Raw genomic sequence first — 21,136 nt, 5'->3', positions numbered from 1 at the left:
GGCTTCCCATTTATCCACAACCAGGACTTTGATAACCAACTAGTGGAATAATCCTGTACCACACGTTTAATCTCAGTATCACACACCAGTATCATATCACGTGATATACCTACCTCCCAAAAGCCCCACCTGTGGGCTTATGAGTCTTATGGGCACATCTAGATTCAAGCCATAACAACCAGGAATATTTCAATCTTAATAGGAAAAATGTAATGAATAGAGGGCAATTTCAAGATAACAAAGATGTTAGAATTATTTGGCAAAAATTGTAAAGCAGCCATCATAAAACACTTAAAGAACAATTACAGACATCCTCAAAACAAATGAAAAAAATATAAAATGTCATTAAGGAACCAGAAGAATTTAGAAAAGATCTAACATTAGAGAGCCAGAAGGAGAAGAGAAAAAAAATGGGGTGAAAAAAATACTTTACAAAATTACAAACGGAATAAAAGCAAGAGGATCAAGAGGTGGGTAGATGGGAAGAGAGGGAAAAAGAAAAGAGGATGAAAAAGGAATTAAGATACATTAGGTACAGGTGCCATCTTCCTACAAGAATGTAAACATTATGTAATATACACATGTACTAATAAAGTTTTAAAATAATGATGGAGACATGCATCCAAATTGAAAAGGAATTATCTCTGTTCATAAATAGCATGATTTGTATCTAGGAATCATATGCACAATTACCAAAGTTGCAGGATACAAAATCAATATGCATAGATCAGTTGTGTATCTAACAACTAATAAAGAACAACCCTTCCAAAACTAAGAAAATGGTTCCATTTATAACAACATGAAATAGAATAAAATACTTAGAAATTAACTTAACCAAAAGATAAATGATTTATAAATTAAAATGTATACAGCATTGCTGGAAGAAATTAAAGTATAAGTAAACAAAATGACATACCAAAGCCAGGCCTGGTGGCACACCCCTGTGTTCCCAGTACTCAGGAGGCTGAGGCAAGAGGATCACTGTGAGTTCAAAGCCAGCCTAAACTGCATAGTGAAACTCTATCTTAGGGGGAAAAAAACCCAAATTAAATAAATAAAATAAAATGTAAAAGAATGGCATTCCATATTCATAGATTAGAAGAATTACTATTAAGATAGCAAAATTATACAAAGTTGTCTATAAATTCACTCTATCCTGTGCCATTATTTTTTTCTTTTTTTTTATTTAAGGAGAAAAAGAATAAAAAACAGAAAAAGGGTACAAGTTATACAGAATTTCAGAAAAAATAAACAGTAGGAAATCACTAGTTAATAGATTACATATTATTATCTTAGAAATAGTTGTTCAAGTTACAAAATTAAAGCATATAAAGTGGACTTTCAAACAGTGAGACTGCAAACAGTTTTGTTCAATGATCCAACAAAACTCTGTGCCATTATTTTTGTTTTGTTTTATTTTAAATAGACAAAAAAATCACAAGCTGCCCTAAATCACCAAACACCAATCTTGAATAATGAAAAAATTAGAAGACTCATGATTCTTGATTTTAAAATTTACTATAAAGCCATAGCTTTCAAAGTATTACTGTTTTCGAAAACTAGAACTTGTACATTATGCCAGACTGAACTTGTGTGCCCATTAAATAATAACTTCCCATCTCTTAAACTTCAAGTACCCACTGTTCTTAGTGTCTCTATGTATTTGCATATCTGATGTACCTCATATAGGTGGATTCATTTTGTGTTACTTTCTGCATATGAGTTAGGTAAGGACCCAACTCTATTCTTTTGTGGATATTCAGTTTTTTCAAGCCATTTGTTGAAGAAACTGACCTTTCTCTATTGAGTAGTCATGTGTCACCCTTGTTAAGATCATTCAATATAATATAGTATAATAACATATCATATGATATGATATATTTCTGGGCTCATTCTTGTGTTCTATTGGCTTATGTATCTATCTATCTATATGCTATTCCCACAAGCAAAATGAAAAACCAAAACAACTCCTCAAAGCAGCAATAGAAAAATAACTTCTTTCCTACAGGGGGAAAAACAGTTTGAACGACAGTGATTTTCTCATCAGAAACGATGGAAGTCAGGAGAAAGTAGCACATTTTCTCAAGTAGTGAAAAAAAGAACTGTCAACTCAAAATCCTATATTCAGCAAAAGTATCCATCAGGAATGATGAGGAAATTAAGACATTCACACATAAAGGAAAACTAAAAGAACTTGTCACCAGAAGAACCACCCTGAAAAAGCTGTGATAGCAAATTCTCTAAATAAAAATAAAATGATAAAAGAAGGAATTTTGGAGCATCAGGAGTAATACAACAAATAAGAAAAATAGACTTCCATCACACACACAGGCTGCTGTTGGAATTGTCCCATGGAGAACCAGCATGGGCTGGGAGAAGCAGCCAGCCCAGCCATCATGTGCACACTGGCTGCCACTGGAACTCTCCCAATGAGTGGCCAGTGCAGGCCAGGAGAACCAGCCAACTATGCCTTGCAGAAGCTGTGAGTATCTGGAGAAGCCCACCCCACACCCTACTGCCTCTACAGGGAACCTGGGTTTGGAGAAATGCAGGTGCCTGACCCATCGCCTCACACCGTGGACAGGTGGCCAATGTGGGAAGTACCTCGACCCTACAACCAGCTTGTTCAGAACCCAGGAAGATGTCAAGATGAAGGAGCAAAAGGCAGCTCTGACATCCAGCCCAAAACAAGTCCAGGAGACAATAGACATGGAAAAAAGTGTAAGTTGCACACCTGAAATTTCTGGAATGATGAAGTAAAGAAACTACTTCATGAAGCTGTAAAAGAAATCAGATCAGAAATAGTATATCAGGGCCTGGGGATTTAGCTCAGTGACATAAGTGCCTGCCTTGCAAGCATATAGTCATGAGTTCGATCCCCAGTACCAAAAAAAAAAAAAAAAAAAGAAGAAGAAGAAAGAAAGAATATATCAGGTAAAAGAAGAAATCACAAACATAATAAAAGTGTTCCTGAGCATGTCTTTATGTTTTAACATAGATTAAATCTATGTTTTAATATGGATTAAAATAAAAGAGGACCATAGGAGAATGAGGGAACAATATAGAGAAGAATTGGAATGCATGAAACAGACTCTAAGAAATTAAAAATCCCATCGAAAGCTGGAAAAAACTTTTTTTTTTTTTTTTTTATGGTACCAGCGATCAAACTCAGGACCTGACACTTACCAGGCAGGCATTTGTGCACCTGAGCTAAAACCCAACCCTGAAAAAACTTTTTGAAAGAAACTGAAGATAGATTTTCAGACCTTGAAGACAGGATGGAGCTAGCAATCGCAAAAGGAAAGATCTCTTAAAAATAACAAGGAACCAGGAAATAACAAATCAATGGCTGCAAGACGACACAAAGAAAAATAATTCAACAGTGATAGGTGTCAGTGAAAAAGCAGCAGTCAGCACAGATGACATAAAAAGATTGTTTACAGAAGTAATAACAGAAAACTTTCCACGCACAGGGAAAAAGACCTGACATACATGTAAGCAAGGCATATAGAACCCCAACTATCAGTAACCAAAACAACTAAAATATACCCAGACATATAATAATCAAGATCCCAGACATTCAGCACAGGAACAGAATATGAAAATCTGTTAGAGAAAAGAAACAGATAACCTGTAAAGGAAAACCTGTCAGAATCATGATAGACTTCTCAACAGAAACCATCATGTCAAGAAGAGGTTGGAGTGAAGAACCCAGAATGATGTACCCTGAAAAACTATCTTTCCAAATTAATGGAGAAATAAAATACTTCCATGGCAAAGAAAACGGAAGGAATTCATGACCACCAAACCAACCCTACAGAGACTGCTGAAGCATATTATAGAAAAAGACAAAAATGACCGTGATACCAGGAACAACAGCAGAGTGGGATTACTAAGCAGGGCAAATAGTTGAATGGAGGAGAAAAGTAGGGAGTCGATGGCAGTAAAAAAAGCCTGGTAGAGATGAGCCAGTGCATGTTGGTCATAACCATTAATGTAGATGGCCTCAATTCACTGACAAAAAGAATCATAGGCAGAGTGGATCAAGAAACAAGATCCATCACTATGCATTATACAAAAAACACCTTAACTTGAAAGGAAATGCATAGGCTGAAAGGCAAAAGAGAGAAAACAATGCTCCATGTGACAGGGAATGAGAAAAAAGCAGGAGTAACTTGCTCATCAACAGAATGGATAAGAAAAATACAGCATTTTTATACAATGGGAAGCCACTCAGCTATAAAGAAGAGTTTTCTTGATGCTCTTGTAGGTAAATGGATACAACTTTTGATCATGCTCTTGGGTGAAATGGTTCAGAAGCACATCGGTGAACATCATGTTGTCTCCCTAGTAAAAAAAACTGAAAGAATTAGTGGGATCCAAAATGTACAACAGATAATGTGAAAGTGAAAGGGGAGGAGATGTCTAAAAAGGGAGGGTGGTAACCATTGTTAATTTCCTATTAACTTGTTTTAAAGTCCTGTATTGTTTTCATTGTTTTGTTTGGTTTGGTTTTATTTTATTGTGTCTGATGGCATGGGCAGCTATTTCAAAAATAATAAGACATATTGTGGTAGCCATTGTTGATTTCCTATTATCTTGTTTTGAAGTCTTGTATCACTTCCACTGTTTTGTTTTGATTGGCTTTATTCTGTTTTATTTTGTTTGGTCTTTTTAAGAAAAAAGTAGACTTTCTCCTCTGAATTTTCTAGATTGACAGCCAAAACAAAAATTCTGATGCTGTCTAATGTGGTTGCAACTGTATGTAGTAGAAATATATAGGACAATTACATTCCAAATAGGAATGGTAAAAGACATATGAGGAGTTAAGTTTTCTATATCTGACTTAAACTGGTGAAATGGTGACACCAGTAGAAAGTAGTACAAGAGAGAAGAAAAAAGGTGGGAGAAATGTAAAACCTATGATAATTACTTTTTTAAAGCTATATAAAAGGTATGCTCAAAAACACTATAGAAACCTTTATGCTTGAGCCCAACTTGGACAGCTTAGTAACTTAGTAAGATCCTGTCTCAAAATTTTAAAAGAGGGGATTGGGGTTGTAACTCACTATGAGGTCTCTAACGTCAATCTTGAGTACCAAACACATACATACATGAATGAAATTCTTAAAAAATGTGCCAGTAACCCATAGGAATACAAGAAGAAAGAAAATAGGAAAAAAGCAGAGAGAGTAAGCAAAGCAAAAATGGTTGATTTAAAACCTAACATATTAATAATTACATCATAAATTATATGGGTAGTCCATGTAAAAAAAGAAAATTGTCTAAATACATTGATTAAAAGGCAGAGATTAGTAGAACAGATGATTTTTTTTTTTTTTTTTTTTTTTTTTTTGTACCGAGGATCAAACTCACGGCCTCACACTTGCCAGGCAGGCACTTGTGCCACTGAGCTGAGTCCCCAGCCCCCTAACAGATGGATTTTAAAGTGACCAAAGTATATGTTGTTTATACAAAATTCTCTTAAACATAATGATAGTGACAGGTTGAAAGTACATGGATGGAAAAAAGTATATCATTAAAATACAACTAATCAAAAGCCAAATGACAATATTAATAATCAAAGTAGGACCAATAAAATTTTACTAGAGACAAAGGGCATTATATAATGAAAAAATCAAACCTGCCAAGAAAACATAGATATATTAAATATGTGTGCAGCAAACCACACTGTTCTAAAAGATTGAAAACAAAGATACGTCATTTTTATACAGTTAGAACATCAGACCCCCCCGCTTACAGTTGACAGAAGAACTAGAAAAATCATGACGGATGTAGAAAATTTCAGCCATTCATCAACCAATAGGATCTAATTGACATTTATAAAACATTGTCCACTGATAACAGAATATATGTTCATTTTAGGTATCTACAGAACACAGACCATATTGTGGGCAATAAAACAATCTCAATAAATGTAAAAGGATTCAAGTCATACAAAGTAAATTTTCTGACTGCAATAGAATTGAATTATTTTATTATTCTAATAATGACATCCATCACCAAACCACACCCGCTAGCTCTGTATCTAGTGTTGTACATTGTAAACCTCATTGGGACTCCATTGCCCCTAGAATTTCTCTTACCTTCATTTAGTTGAGGAAACTTAGGTTCAGGGAAGAAGTGACTTCAAGATCGCTCAGGTACTTCATAAATACTCATTTGATTGGTTAAATGTAATGACACATAACAACTTTTTCTGGAATAGTTCCTCACACTGGAAGTTACTACCTACTGAGTACCCAACATCTGTGAGCCCCTCCTGAGGTTACCTAGGTGTCTCTCTAGTCCCCCCTCCTTTGCTTCCCAGCACCTTGCATTTTGTACATCTTGCAAAGATCTAGTAGTTACATTCTGCTTCCTAATTGTGCCGGAGCTCCTCCCAGGGCAAAGGCCAGATCTTATCCCTGACAGTTACTTGGGTAGTACTGAATGAATAAAGGAGCAGATGTTTTTTACTAGGACATTGCACCTGGAATTAGCAGGGGCACTGCTGAGCTCAGATGGGTAATCCAAGGCTTTGGAATTTTCTGCCCTTTGTAAGGAGGTCTTGAGCCAGTGGAGCTGCTTGATGTGTGTGTCTCTGTCTCTTGCCTATTTTTCCTCTCTAACACCCCAGACTACTGCCCACCCTGTGCTCCTGAGATGGGTGGAGCACGAACGCTTGCTTCTGTATTTGAAGCTTCCTGTTGTGGTGTGACTCCAACCGTGCTTATTATGCATACATTTCTTTTTCCTGATTTTATATCCATATTTAAATCATGCTTGAGGAAGTCATTTATTGAATTCCTCAGGCTCACTATAGAAAGTATATGAGATCTTTGATAAGCTTAATATATTTGTATTAAAAATTAATATGAAAGCCATATTGTCTCCCAACTTTGAATCACAATTTGATTTGATTCATTTTATTTAATATATGGCAACCATTCTAAAATTACTTTTAAAAAAATGTGATGAGATTGAAATCAGTTCTGGGGACCCTTTCTTTATTCCTCAGTGAATCATGTGCCTGTCTGGTGGCAGGCAATCTATGCTGCCATTTCTTCTGTGACATTTAGAATATATACATGGGTGCAGCACCTCCTCCTCCTGGGAGCTTTCAAATGAGCCTTCTGTGAAAGATTATGTGCAGGCTCTTTTTAAATGCTACCGTTCAAAAAATAAAATTTAATGGAAAGAGATAAGCTTTTCCCAACACAAGCTGGCTCCAATTTTATATTTCCTTAATCTGTTTTGTATGCTGCTGCAGGAAATTAAACTGAAATTGTCTTCTCTGACATGGTGCGTATGGCATTGGGGAGGTGCTGAGTCAAGGGAGATACAGCTGCTGGAAACAGTTGCTCCGGTGTGTCAGAGATTTAGTGTTAACTTTTTTTCATCTTCCCACTGGACTGAAGAGCTGTGCCTGGGGCCACATCACAGCGAGCAGCTCCAGGTGATATCCTGGACAAGGATCAGGTGTGCACCTTCTCCATCAGGCCTGGCTGTAGCTTCCTGTCCACCCAGCGTATCCCCTCATGCATACGTGCACGCCCACAACATGACAGTCTCAGACATACTCTGCATATAACTGAGTTTCTTCTTTCTTTCCTGTTCTATGTCTGCCTGTCACTCAGAAGAATATAATATTTATTAATCATCTATATTTAATTTTGTATTTTAGACAAATGATGTAGGTTTTTTCAGTATCTCCAGATTAGTCCTCTGTCCCCGCCAACACCCGTTACCTCACTGCTTCCTGCCTTCCTGGGGAGGAGATCCGAGGAACTCAGACTCTCACACTGCACCAAGGCACCCGCCACTGCCACTGCCCAGGGTCACAGTTGCCACCAAGCAATACAGTGCGAAACACAACCAGCAGCATCTTCATCAGAAGACCTCAGTGGTCCCCAGAGAGTCTCAGAAGCCACATCCAGCAGCCCCTGATCCTTCTTTGTCATTGTGGGCTGCTTTTTGGTGGAGGATACCATGGATAATGGGATAGACAGGATGACAGCTATGTGGTGCCCTTCGGTCCCCTTCTCAGACCACACCATCCTGAGAACAGTCCTTCCCTAACAAAAATATGTCAGACTGGCTGGTCTCCAGGCCCTCCAGTGGGCCAACAGACCAGGGTAGTCCCAGCTGGGGCTCTGTGACTCCAGAATGCTGGGCTCAGGCCCCCTGTGGATGCTTGTCCTCCTGTCAGAGGGCAGGTCTATCCTGCAGTGAACAAGAGGACTCCAGATCAGTGGCAGTGAACTGTGACCTTTGAGAGATCTTATTCTTATAGCTGGACAAGGTGAAACTTGTGACCAGAACCAGTAGAAAGAGAGTGAAGAAGAAAGAGTTGAGCCAGGACATTTGAAAACAGGCGGGTCGTCCGCAGACTGTCATGCCAGCAATAAGACGGTTTTGTCATTTAGTCTGAGGCAAATCACACAGACGCATAGACCTGTGCGTGGAGAACCAGAACCAGGAGGCAAAGCAGCTGCTATCTGCCTTCTGAAAGCAGGCCCAGCCCTGGACAAGCCCTGGTCGGCAGAGGGCGCTGTGCAGGCAGGAGGGAGGCGAACCCAGGCCCCTTTCAAGGTGGAGGGCAAGGGGCCCTTCTGCGAAAAGTGTTTCAGGCCCAACTTCCTCTCCATTTGTCCTCTGTCGTGTCACAGCACAGCCGGCCTCTGCTGCATGAAAAGGAAGAGTACATCTAACACAGCTCTGAAGTGTGAGGATTTCCCAGGCAGAGAGTGCTGGGATTTCAGGCCTGGCCCAGAGGTCTGTTCCTAAGCTGCCACCTGGAGGAGCTCACAGCGCTTGGCTGCCCATGAAATGGGCAGCTCCCAGTGCCTCCCCTGTCCTCCATGCTGCCTCAGGATCTCTTGGCATTCACTGTGCACCCACAGCGCAGACACCTGGAGGTAGTGAATCAACATGCATCTCAGCCCCAGCCTCCTCCTGGGACCTTGACTGCTGCTGCAGGTGGCACTCGTTGCCCTGGCTCCATGAGGGGAGCTCTCTTCCAGCTGAGAGTTTCCTGCTCTTCTCCCCTGCCGGGCAGCTAACTACAGACCACCTCTGCCTGCTTTTTTTGTTTGTTTGTTTGTTTCGTTTTTTTCTCCCATATAGGGAACTTTTTAAAGAAGCCAGGAGCACAGGCTGAGAGCCCCCCACCCACCCACCCAACTGCATTGCTTCTCTGGCTTCAGTCTCTTTGTTGACAGGAAGGGCGCTCACTGTGGGAAAGAAATGAGAACAAATGGGCCTCACACCACGACCGACGAGGTGCTCCCTCCCTCCAGAACCCTGTGCCTCTTTAGATGTCCATACTCTATTCCACCCCCAAGAATTTACCGCAAGTAAATATTTAACAAAGGCAAAAAAAATGTTGTAGGCCAGAAGATCTGTATCATGGCATAATAAAAAATGAGAAGATTTAAATTTTTAAGAGTACTTTATTAAAAATGGTCTATAAACATAATGACATTAATTGTGTAGAGCCATTAAAATGGTGATTGTTCTGCCTATAAATTAACAGTGAGTAATGAATAGTTGCTGTTATTCTCTGAGTTACTGTATTGATTGTTCACAGCTCAGGGCATCTGAGACTCTCCTAGAGAACCAGCCTGGCTCCCAGAGAGCACGGTTCAGTGGATCACGTTTGGGCTCTGGGTGACTCTTGGCACCGCCAAAGGGATACTAGGTCACAGCCACAACTGAGCCTCAATGCTGTGTGCAGGTGCTTTGCTGGGTGCTAGCAGAGTCACGTTCTTCCCTTGCCCATGCAGGCCCCATTTGGGCAATGCAAAATGGTGCTATATGTCTCTAATTTATCGCCAAGACAAGGTATTCTGGTTATTTAGTGCTCCCTAGCCATCCGAAAACTCTATAGAGTAAAATGACAACAAAATTATGCTCACAAAGTGTGTGGGTCAGAAACGGGGATAAAGCACAACAGGAACCACTTTCCACCTTTCTATGATATCTCCTGTTTGTCTGGAGAGACATTGTCCGGAGTTTCTCTGGGCTGACTTCTCGCTAGGCCCTGGGACTCCTGGAGGCTGCTTGTTCTGTGTGCTCCCGGATGTACTGGCCAGAGTGCTTCAGGACAGGACTCTCAGCCCACGCATCACTCCCAGCACAGAAGCTCGAGTTCCAGGAGCAAAGACAGCTGAACGAGGTAGAGGCTCCATAAGCCATGGCCTCCTGCGGCTCGCTCTACTCCCACTCTGCTCTCCTGTTGTCACAAGCCCACCCTAACTTCAGAAATATTTTAGAGGGAGAATTGGGAAGATTTAGTGACAGGCTGAAAGTGGGAAGTGAAGGAGGGGGAGCCGTGCTATTGACCTCAAGTGTTATAAAGGACGCAGCACTGTGTGTGTATAACAAGAACAGTGTCCATCTGGGAGACCCGAAGACAGCAGGCAGAACAGAAGAAATTATCACAAGGAGGTAGAAACATTGTACTTTTTCCTTTCCTGTGAGTTAATCATCTCAGAAGTAATTCTTAAGCACCTGTAACCACCCACCAAAACCCATGTGCTGAAACAGCCCCTAAAGGTCACTGTGATCACTGGACGGACTGAGTCCCCGTCTGCTTTCCGAGTATCACCTGTCACACGGGGGCTCAGTTAACCACGGAGGAGCGAGCCTGTCAGACACTGCTCCCCCTGTGGACCTGCGGGTCACCAGACCCCAGCATCATGGAGAAAACAGGAAACAGACGGAGACTCACCTGTCCGTGTTGGGGTCTAATTTGTCTGCTCTCCTTTCCCTTTAGGCTTTTGATATTATGCGAGTGACACATGGCAGGGAACACAGCCTGATTGAAGATTTAATTCTACTCCTAGAAGATTGCGACGCCAACATAAGGGCATCCTGAGAAAGCAGGTGGAGAGAGAGCTGGCCCACACCTTTACTGAACACCTCACCAGGGTCACAGTCTGCAGCTCGCTGTGTGAATCGTCCCTATTGAAAGCGCTGTTCTGTGTTTGACTAGGTAAATAAAGGCAGGCATAGTTTGCCAACTCTAAGCATCATTTGTCATAGTGAAGCACAATTATAATAAATATGGAAAAAGTTGAAGATGCCATGTTTTGTTTGTTTACTTAGTGCCGATTTTAATGTTTAAGATCACACCATTCCAGATTTTTAAAAATCCTATTAAAAGCATGACAGAATGAGTTACAGTTTTCTCTTTGAATATATGTAGAGATAGTTGGATAAAAATCACTATATTCATATTTGCTTCCAAGCATAAACTTCATGTCCACTTTGGCAAAAGTAGAACTTTTTATTATTTATTTTTGATTAACATATTAATTGCACTTATTAATGGGATTCAGTGCAATATTTTGATGCATGTATACAATGTGCATTGTTCATATCCAGCCTCCTTTAGCCCCCTTCCACTCTCCCCCAGTTCCTAGCTTCTCGTGATCCGTGTTCTACAGTGAAGTCAAGTTTTTTTTTCCTTTGACTTCCACATATGAGAGAAGCCATGTGGTGCTTGTCTTTCTGTGTCTGGTTTGTTCCAATTAATATAGTAATGTCCAGCATTCATTTTGCTGTGTATAATAGCATTTCATTCTTCTTTTTGGTAGAATAATGCGTGTATAGACAACATTTTCTTTATCCATTGCTTGGTGGGCACCTAGGTTGATTTCATATCATGGCTATTGTGAATAGTGCCACAATAAATATGTTGGTTTGTTGATTTCCTTTGGCTGTATACCCAGGGAATAGGTAGATCTATGTAGTTTTTTGAGGAACCCTCTTACTGCTTTCCATAATGGTCATGGTAATTTACATTCCTGCCAACAGAGTGTGGTAGGAATTTTGCTGCACACCCTTACCAGCATTTTTGTTTTGGGTTTTAAAAAAAATAATACCTATTTATTTTGAGTGAAGTGGAATCTCATAGTTTTTTTTTTTTTTTTTTTTGCATTTCCCTGATGACTAATGATATTGAGTCTTTTAAAATATATTTACTGACCATATATATTTCTTTTGAGACGTGCCTATTCAGATAATTTGCCCATCTTGTAATGGGATTATTTGGAGTTTGTTTTTAAAAATTCTTTATATATTTTGGATAGTTAACAAATACCTCCTCCCAGTGAGTAGGTTGTCTTTTCACTCTATTATCTCCTCTGTCATTCAGAAGACTTTTAGTTTGCTACAGCCCCAGTTGTTTTTCTGTTCTCTCCTTGCTTTAGGGGTCAAACTCAAAACACCATTGCCTTGTCAGTGGGTTTTCCCTATGTTTTTGGCAGTCATTTCAGTTTCAGGTGGTCTTTGATCCATTTTAAGTTCATACGTGCACAGCATGACACAGAGGACTCTAGTTTCGTTCTTTTGCATGAGTGTATCCAGTTTTTCCAGCACCATCTATTGAGTAGGCTGCATGTTTTTGGTGCCTTTTTCAAGAATTAACTGTCTGTAGATATGTGGTGTAGTTTCGGGGGTCTCTGTTCTGCTCCATCGATCTGTGCATCTGTGTAGAGGCCACGCCATGTCATCCTGGTTACTCTGAGACCCTGTAAAGGTCTTGAAATCAGGTATTATGATGTCTCCAGCTTTATTCATTTCAAGATGGTTTTTACTCTCTAGGATCTTTTGTGAAGAATTTCACAGAATTTGGGAAATTCTGTGCAAGATTTTGAGACATTTTTATTCTTTGTGATAAATAATGAGTGTATACATTACTTGTTTCTAAATACATATCCAACACAAAATATTTTTATCCTAAATTCTAGAAAGAAATAATTTTAAGTGTTAAAAAAATAGGAAGCCTTAATTTTTTAAAAATTCCAGCCAATCTCTCATGACTCTTTGGTAAATCTTCCTCATGAACTCCAGGTGCTGACCTCGCGCTCCATGACATTTTTTTCTGTCATTCCCCAAATCTTTGGTTCAGTGTGTGATGGGCCCAGTATAAAGCGCCTTTATCTTTCAGTGAGCAGGATTCTAGCATCCACTCAAATCAACTTACTCTCTTTTCTTTTTTCTCTTTGCCACTTTGCTGTTTCTCCATCTTTAAACTTCTTTTCTACTTTTCTACTTTAGACTAATTTTTAAAAAACTTAAAAGTCTTTCGTGACTCACTGATCCTGGGAGCAGTGTAGTCCTTCATGCTTGGATGAGACTCAGGTAGTGACTCAGCCCTGGGGTCCCCGCAGCGCAAAGACATCTTAAAGAATGTGCCGCTCTCCACGCCATATTTTACAAGCAAGGTGACGCGATGCTGAGTGATGGCCGAATCCGGAAGGGCAGCTCATGCTCCTCAGCCCTCACGTAGGGGACAGCAAGTCCTCCAGCCAGTGGCAGTCCTGTGACATCAGGATGCCATGTGGATCTCTGAAGGAGCCAGTCTTACTTTGTAACAGAGAACGCTGACAACTGGAAAGGACAGACTGCTGAACACAGGTGATCCCCAAACATGCAGGGTGTCCTACGTGCCAGGGTGTTCCAAGGCCTCTTCATAAGCTCGGTTCTGCTCAAACTACCACTTGTCACATATCAGCCACACCTCTGAAGCACACGGTATCTCCAAACTTCAGTAGCACCAAAGGTAGGTATTTTTATGTGTGAGGAAACTGAGACCTGGTGTCAGGTACTCGGGAATCCCTCGATTCACTAAATGATCTTGAGAAGAGGATGCAATTGCAAGTCTTGGGGAGGCCAGTTCTACCCATTTGAACATATTGAATCATTCCTTTGTATTAAGGGAAACAGAATACAAAAAAATCAAATAAGACTTGCTCCCATCCTCCAAATGTGTACTGTCTGGTACAGTTCATGTATCAGTTAGTGTTCACTATACAATGAGCTACCCCAAAATGTAGTTTCTCAAAATCGTTCGTGTTTCTTTAGCTCAGACTTACGTAAGCAGCACTGTGAGCTGGACTGTTCTGGTTTGGCTCAGTGTGATTATTCATAGTTGTGCTCACTGTCTGCAGTTGCTGGAAAATTGGGGATGACTGGGTGGTCTAGCTCATGGGGTTACCTAGCTCTGGTCACACAGCAGTAGAAGTCCAGGAATGGTAAGGAGGCCGACCCAGACGTCCATGCTCTTTTCAAGTTTTCTTCCATTACATTTGCTCAAATCCTTTGGGGCAAAGCTGGTCTCAAGTCCAACCCAGAAGTCAAGGGATGGATAAATACTCTTCCTCTCAATATAAAGAGCTATAAAATCCCATTGCAAGGCCTTGGATTTATGAAGAGGAAGAAATAGCCGTCTATGCAGTTTCACCATAGTAACCCTGAATTTTTTTTTTCCTATTACAGAATATTTAGTGAATTTGATGAAACCTATAGACAATCTTTCTAGAAAACCAGATGAACCATTTGCTTTTAGGGTCAGGGATGCTCTATCTATGGCCTATCAGTGAACTTCTTGGGGGTCCTTCATCAAATGAAAAACAGGCTTGCTATGTTTCAAAGACACTGTGGGAATTGTATCAGTTCCTCATTTAAAATTCATCAAGGAAATAAAAGGCCATAAGGAAAGCCGGGGAGAGTTTACTGATAAAATGCTGTGTTTGCCCATTTTCTGAATGAAATTTATCAGTCACTGATGATCCTGGGTTAAGAGATTCACTTGATGCCTCCTAGGAAAGTATGACAGGCTTTTAAATCCCTTGAGCCGGCTTGCGGTTTTCTGAGCGGAAGGGCCTTGCTTGCCCCAACTTTTAATAGAAAGCCAGCATTTAAGCAAAGGTAAACATTTACCCAACAACAGTAAAGCAAAGTGATTTTGGAGAAGGGCAAAGGGGACAGAGGACGTAATTTAAAATCCATGTCACCAGTGGCTGACAATTTATTGCCATCCCAGCCTCTACAACTGCTACTTCATTAATCCAGAGTCATTGTAGCGGCAGGCTTTTTTCACATCAGTAACTTGATGCCATTAGTAGCTCCTCTGGGATGAGAACACATTTAAACTGAAAATGAACACGCTGGGCATAATTTATAGCCATGCCACATGGATGCCAAGAGTGCAGGGAGGAAGTCTGCCTGGCTGCCGGCTCAGGATGGCGACGGTGCTCAGGGCGTGGCCCTCCAGCTAGGGGGGGCAGGCAGCAGACCCCACTGGAGCCTGACAGCCACAGGTCACTGAGGCCCCTCAGTCAGGCCTTGCTGCGAGAATGAAAAAGCAATTCCAGTTGTCAAGACCTGCCCTGAATCAGTCTGGACAATTCTTTCCTAGTCCAAAAGGGAGATGTTTTGCTCTCCCAAAGTAGCCCCTCTGGGATTCTGCAGGAAGACTGCATGTTGTCTACGGAGCCCCACAAAATCCTCATGACAAGCCATCATTGGCGAGAGCTTCAAGAAGACACTGAAGCCCTCCTTTTCCCAGAGGTCTAGAAGAGATCTGCTGGCTTATGGGAAGAGCCAGCAGCACCCCAACTTTTTGAGCTTCCTAAGCATCAAAATGCTATTAACTCACAAGCAACATACTCAGATCTAATCCAAAATATACTGAAAAAACAATTCTCTGCCTTCCATATTTAGTTCAGCACTCCCAGCCTCCTTGCAGGGAAACCAGTCACTGATTCTCCCTTCCCCTTTATCAGGGAAATAAATTGATTCATCCTCTGATGCTTTTCTTATCCAGGACACTTTTATTTTTCATTTGTTCTCAGCACCTTTGCCAGCACCTAACGTTTCGTTCCTCAGCTGCTGCTGAGACCCCTCGGTGACCTCACGGGCGTCATCCCTCCCTTCTCCTCCAGGAAATGCCTGCTTCAATGTTTCCCCTTGAAGTTTCTCAGAAACTAAGTATGGCACCCAGAGTCAATCTTCAGATTCATGTTGAACCTTGCTGACCCCCCTCCAAATCTGCTACACTAGCAGGGGTGGCCTCCTCGCCCAGACCCTCTGGACGATGCCCCTGCTCTGCCAGTTCCTTGTTTTGTTCATACTGGCTCCATTTCCTTTTAACCTACCTATTTACCTACTCTCAAAGTTCTAGTGCAAGACTTCTTTTTCTTTTTGTAATTCACATGTAATCTATAGCTATAATTATTTTTGGTGTTCAAATTATATCATCTTTGGTCATTGGGATCTTCAAGTTTGTTCCCTAACATAGGATTTTAAAGATACAGAATGTTCCTTCAGTGATTAGAATAGTACAAAATGTACATAAAGATTTTAGTGCTTAAAGGTTCTGTTGGTGGATGGCAAGTCTATAGCCCACATACACAGACCAGGGAGTATATGAAGAAAGAGGGGGTCCTGGGGACTTGCTTTTATCAGGGTCTAATATGCGGAACATAAGCAATAGGGTAGCAGGGTAGTGACTGGACAGTTTAAAGAAGCATGAAATCTGAGACAGACTTGCAAAATCTTTCCTATAAGAAGGCATTATCTCAAAACTTTGATGACTGCAAGGCCATGATGTGAGTTTGGGATGAGAGCTATCTGGCCTCAGCCAGAAAGCAATTACAAGGAGAAATTTCCAAAGCTAGATAACAAGACACAAAATGAACACCAAGGCAGTGTATTTGTTGTAGACATCAACACAGGTCCTTTTTCTAACATATTCGTGTGATTTTTGAAATGCTTTTACTTTGGGAATGAAAGATATTCCTGGCCCACTTCATACTGTCCTGCCCTATGTCTGTGTATTAGTCACCTTCCCATTGCTTTGACAAAATACTTGAGGACAATTTAAAGAGAAAGGGTTCATTCTGGCTCGTGGTTTGAAAGGTTCCAGACATGGTCAGCTGACTTTAGGGCATAAATATCATAGCAGATGGGCATGGCAAAGAAAGCTGCTCATCTTATGTCAGCAAAAAGCAAAGGAAGGGGCCAGCAACATACGCTTCTAGGTCACACCATCATGACCAATCCAGGCACACCAGAGATGTGCTTTACTAATCTCCTGCACATCTCTCAGACCAATGAAGTTGACCATATTAACCAACACAAGTCCATGCCTTGTCAGGTTGATAGCCAAACATATCTTAAACTACTTCACCTGACTCCAGCTAGAGCTAATAGCAAGGTGGTAATTCCACCTGTGACATAACTCTCCTGTGTACAATTGAAAATACACTAATATCTTCCCTCAAATCTCAATAATCCTAGCATTACTCAAAAATTCGAGTCCAAACTCTTCTCTGAGACTCAAGGTGTTACTGCCTTTCTGATACTCAGCAGTAACACCTGTAGACAGGTACCACGGTAAAAACTTACTGCTTCCTAAAAGCATTAAGCAAACCATTGGTTGTGAGATACTGTAAAAATAAAAAGAAAGATAAATATTTCAAACATACAATGACACAATGTCAATGCATCTATTCCAAAAGGGAGAAATAAGGTAATAAGCAGAAATCAGACAAAAGCAAAAACAAAACCCAGCAGACCAAACATTCAGGACAAATGGAGGACAGACATGGATTCCAAAAGGTTTGAGCAGTCCCACGACTTTTGCCTTGCCAGTTGCAGCCCACATGGCTTCTCTCCTAGACTAGCTCTGCACACTGCTGCTTTTCTTAGCAATATTCCATGTGCCTGGTATTTCCAGGTTTCTGTGTGTCTCCCCTGCAGCCTCAGGTTCACTTTCGCAGCTCCATGCATCCTCCTCTCAAGGGCTCCTGGCAGGAATTCTGACCCTGTCACATACTGTCTGGACTCCAGGAACTTACTCTGAAATCTGGGTGGAAGCCTCTGTGACTCAACAAATCTGCATTCATGCCTGCTAAACCAGTATCACATGTATAATTCCAAGTCTGCCACCATTTTAAATAGTAATAGGCCCCCATTTAAAACAGTAATCAGGCCCCCTTGGCCCATGATTGCAGTACCTGCAGTATGAGTACCTGAATGGTTGAACTGAAGGAAGTACTACCTTAGGCAATCCTTAATTGGCAAGGCCCCCTGGACTGTGTTCTCAAAACTAAGTCTGCTTATACTTTTACATCCTTGAGCCTTCCATAGCTGGGTTTGCCTAGTTCCTGCGATGCCCTTAAAGCATCTTTCTTTTGTCCTTAGGGCAAAGTATTTAACTTCTTTTTAATGTCACAATCTCTTAGCAACCACACCTTCTTTGACTCTAACTTTAAACATGTTTCTTTTCTAGCCAAACTACAAGTTTTGAAATCTTTCAACTTTGTTTTAGTCTCCTTATTCTCACTGCAGATCTAGCTAAAAACAACCAGCAGTGTCTATGCCACAGCCTGAAAGTTGCACTTCCTTGAAATTTCCTTTGTCAGATTAATCTGCTATCCTTAAATTCAGCCTCACACAAAGTCTTAGAACATAGATAAAATGTGGATAAGTTATTTGTTAAAATATAGCATGCATAGGCGCCAGTCCAATTCCCAGTAGAGTCCTTACAACCGCCTGAAACCTTGTAAACACAGTCTTTATTCTCCACATTCTTATCAGCATTCTGGTCTTTGAATGTTTGTGAGAATCACCTATCAAGCTCTGCTTATACAGTACTACCTCAGTTCATGCACAATTCTATTCCCAAACAATTCAGCTCTCGAACAAAAGTGTTTGCCAGAATTTGGCTTCCATTCACAAACTCGCCATATGATGACAAACACAGCTGCTGCCGTCTTCTCCATACAAACAGAAATTTGGTCATCTTCCCCAAAATTGCAAAACATATTAAGTTCATGAACCAAGGTACCACTATAGTGTCCTAGGTTGTTTATATTCTGCATCTCCCAACTTCCCATAATTCTTCCCACAAACTAGTTTGCAAAGACTTCTGAAAGATAAGTATAGACATAGGAACAATCTTACTTCTTGGTATTAGTCACCTTTCCATTACTAGGATGAAATACCTGACATATGTAAGTTAAAGAAGAAAAGGGTGGTTTTGGCTCATGGTTTCAAAGGTTTCCGTCCATGTTTAACTGGCCCCATGGCAGCCAAGGAACAAAGAGCAGGGGACCGGGGACCAGATGCAGTGCCCAAGGTCATGCCCCCAGGACTCACCTAGAAGCACCCATGGTGTGCTTTATTAGTAATCTCCTAGATATCTCTCCAGCCTATGAAACATAATTAAGATGGATCTTCATAACATATAGCCAGCTGTTTCACCAGAAAACTATAGGTTTTCTTTAGTGAAAAATGATATTTGGAAACCCTGACCTGGCCATATGCATTTGTGTATTGCTACCATGCTGTCATTATTTTTTAGGCCTTTCTGAAATCTTGAGTTGACCCTGATATACCATTAATTAAAATGAAATGTCTGGAGTTGTGCTTGATCTTCTTTCTTTCATGTGTATACATCTTCATATCTGTAAAATAGTTTCAAAATTATCATATTATACCAGTACTGCCAATAGCAAACTTACAAAGTAAAATTTAAGATTCCTTTCCAATACTGTTTTTCTCTAAACAAAAAGTTGTATAGTTAGAATACTGTGTTTACAGTTAATTGAATTTTCTGTGTATAGGTTCAATATGATCGCCAGCTTTTTGTTTTTATTTTTATTTAGCTTTAGATTTCCCCATTATTATTAATTTATACTGGTGTAAAAACTATTAATACCTGTGACCATATTTGATATGTCCACTTGACTTGATTGGGAGGTACTTAGATTAAGAAGCATACACCTAGGTGTGTCTGCAGGTTAGTTCCAGGGAAAACGGACACATAAACAGCAAACTGAGGAGGGAAGACCCATCCTGAGTTTGAGTGGCGACACCCGATACACTAGTTTAAATGAAAGAAAAGCCTGGTTTAAATGAAAGAAAAAGGCTGGAGGTGGTCTGTATTTGAAAACCTCTATCCTTTTTTTTTTTTTTTTTTTTTTTTTTCCTTTTTTGGTGGTTTTGGGGACTGAAACCAGAACCATGTGTTCTGGTTTCACAAGTGTTCTGCCACTGAGCTATACCCTCATCCCGAAAACCTCCATTCTGCCTCAGTGGGTGGATCTTTTGCTAATGTCATTGTTGTGGACACCAGACACCAGTTTCTTAAGCCTTCCAATGCAGACTTGTATCAGCAACTCTCCAGTTAATGTCACTGTATTCTTGACCCCTTTTGTTCTGTAGTTTCCAGCTTCTTTAACTGAGCAGCTACTGGACCCTCCAGCTTTCCAGCATATGTATAGCCATTGTAGACACTTCTGCCTTTGATCCTGAAAAACTACCTAATAAATCCCCTTTTATAATTTTACATATATATTTCTATTGATTCTGTTCCTCTAGAGAAACCTTATCAATATAATATAAATATATAGTAAATGTGAAATTTTCTGTGTTCATTGTTATTTTTTTTAGTACTGGGAATCCAGGCCTTCGCATTGAGCTTTGTTTGTTTGTTTGTTTGTTTGTTTTTGGAAACAGGATTTCACTAAGTCACTGCCTCAAATAATTTCTCATTGCTGACAAAATACTCAATGCCCATAAGTAAAAGGAAGAAAGGTTTATGCTCAGCTGAAGGTTTGTAGAGGTTTCAGTACATAGTCAGCTGACTCCAAGACAGGGCAGTAAGGCAGCAGGCCACGGCAGAGGAGAAGCAGCTCACGGCAGGGAAGGCAGAAAACAAGACAGCAAAGCAGCAGCAGTGAGCCTCCCTTGATGTTCTAGGCAAGCTACCAGCCTACTGGCACCAGTTACACCCAGAACTGTGCTTATATGATTTGTATACTGACCCAGTTATCACACACCCTCACCCAGCACCACATACCCATAATCTAACACCTCCCTAAAGCCCTGCCTATGAGTGCATGAGGCTTTTGGGGTACATCTGAGTATAAGCCATAACAATCACTGAGATCTCCAGGCTGGGCCTCATCTTGCAGTTCTCCTGCCTTAGCCTCCCAGAGTGCTAATATTACAGGTGTGCACCCCACACCCAGCTGTGTTTTGCTTTGCTATTATAAACAATGCAGTAATGCATAGGTTTAGATATATGGGTTTTTATACTGCCGGGGATGTATCTTCAGGATAATTTCTTAGAATTGGAGTTGCTGGACACAGAGGAAATGTATATGCAAGTTATCAGGTATTGTCAAATCCCCCTCAAGACACATTGTATAACAAGCCCTGTTCCCTTCATCCTGTCCAGCAAGCACATTGGATTTCCCAGTGAAGTGGATAGCTAAGAAATGTTATCATGGAGCAGTCTCTGAGCTAATGACACAATAAGCTCTAGATGCTA

At 40.7% G+C, this 21,136-nt stretch overlaps 1 protein-coding gene across 7 annotated transcripts in view; it reads left to right on the top strand.

The window, feature by feature from the left end:
- Smyd3 (SET and MYND domain containing 3) overlaps window positions 1-21,136 on the top strand; it is a 715,019-nt gene that overhangs the window by 675,489 nt on the left and 18,394 nt on the right. For 6 of the 7 annotated variants that reach the window (XR_010043331.1, XM_063236765.1, XM_003474265.5 and 3 more), the window contains one exon: window positions 10,781-11,085. The exons of the other annotated variant lie outside the window; for it this stretch is intronic. Coding sequence is in view for 5 of the 6 variants with exons in the window: in XM_063236765.1 (XP_063092835.1) it covers window positions 10,781-10,882 (102 nt within the window). In the remaining variant the exon portion in view is untranslated. Of the gene's footprint in view, window positions 1-10,780; window positions 11,086-21,136 lie in introns of those variants that run through there. 7 annotated transcript variants of the gene reach the window in all.

The sequence above is a fragment of the Cavia porcellus genome, unplaced genomic scaffold (assembly GCF_034190915.1).
Source record: "Cavia porcellus strain 051 isolate PalLab524CR breed Dunkin Hartley unplaced genomic scaffold, mCavPor4.1 scaffold_26, whole genome shotgun sequence".
Classification (NCBI taxonomy): domain Eukaryota; kingdom Metazoa; phylum Chordata; class Mammalia; order Rodentia; family Caviidae; genus Cavia; species Cavia porcellus.
The sequence above is the reverse complement of the archived record's forward strand: the minus strand, read 5'-3'. Positions and strand labels throughout refer to the sequence as shown.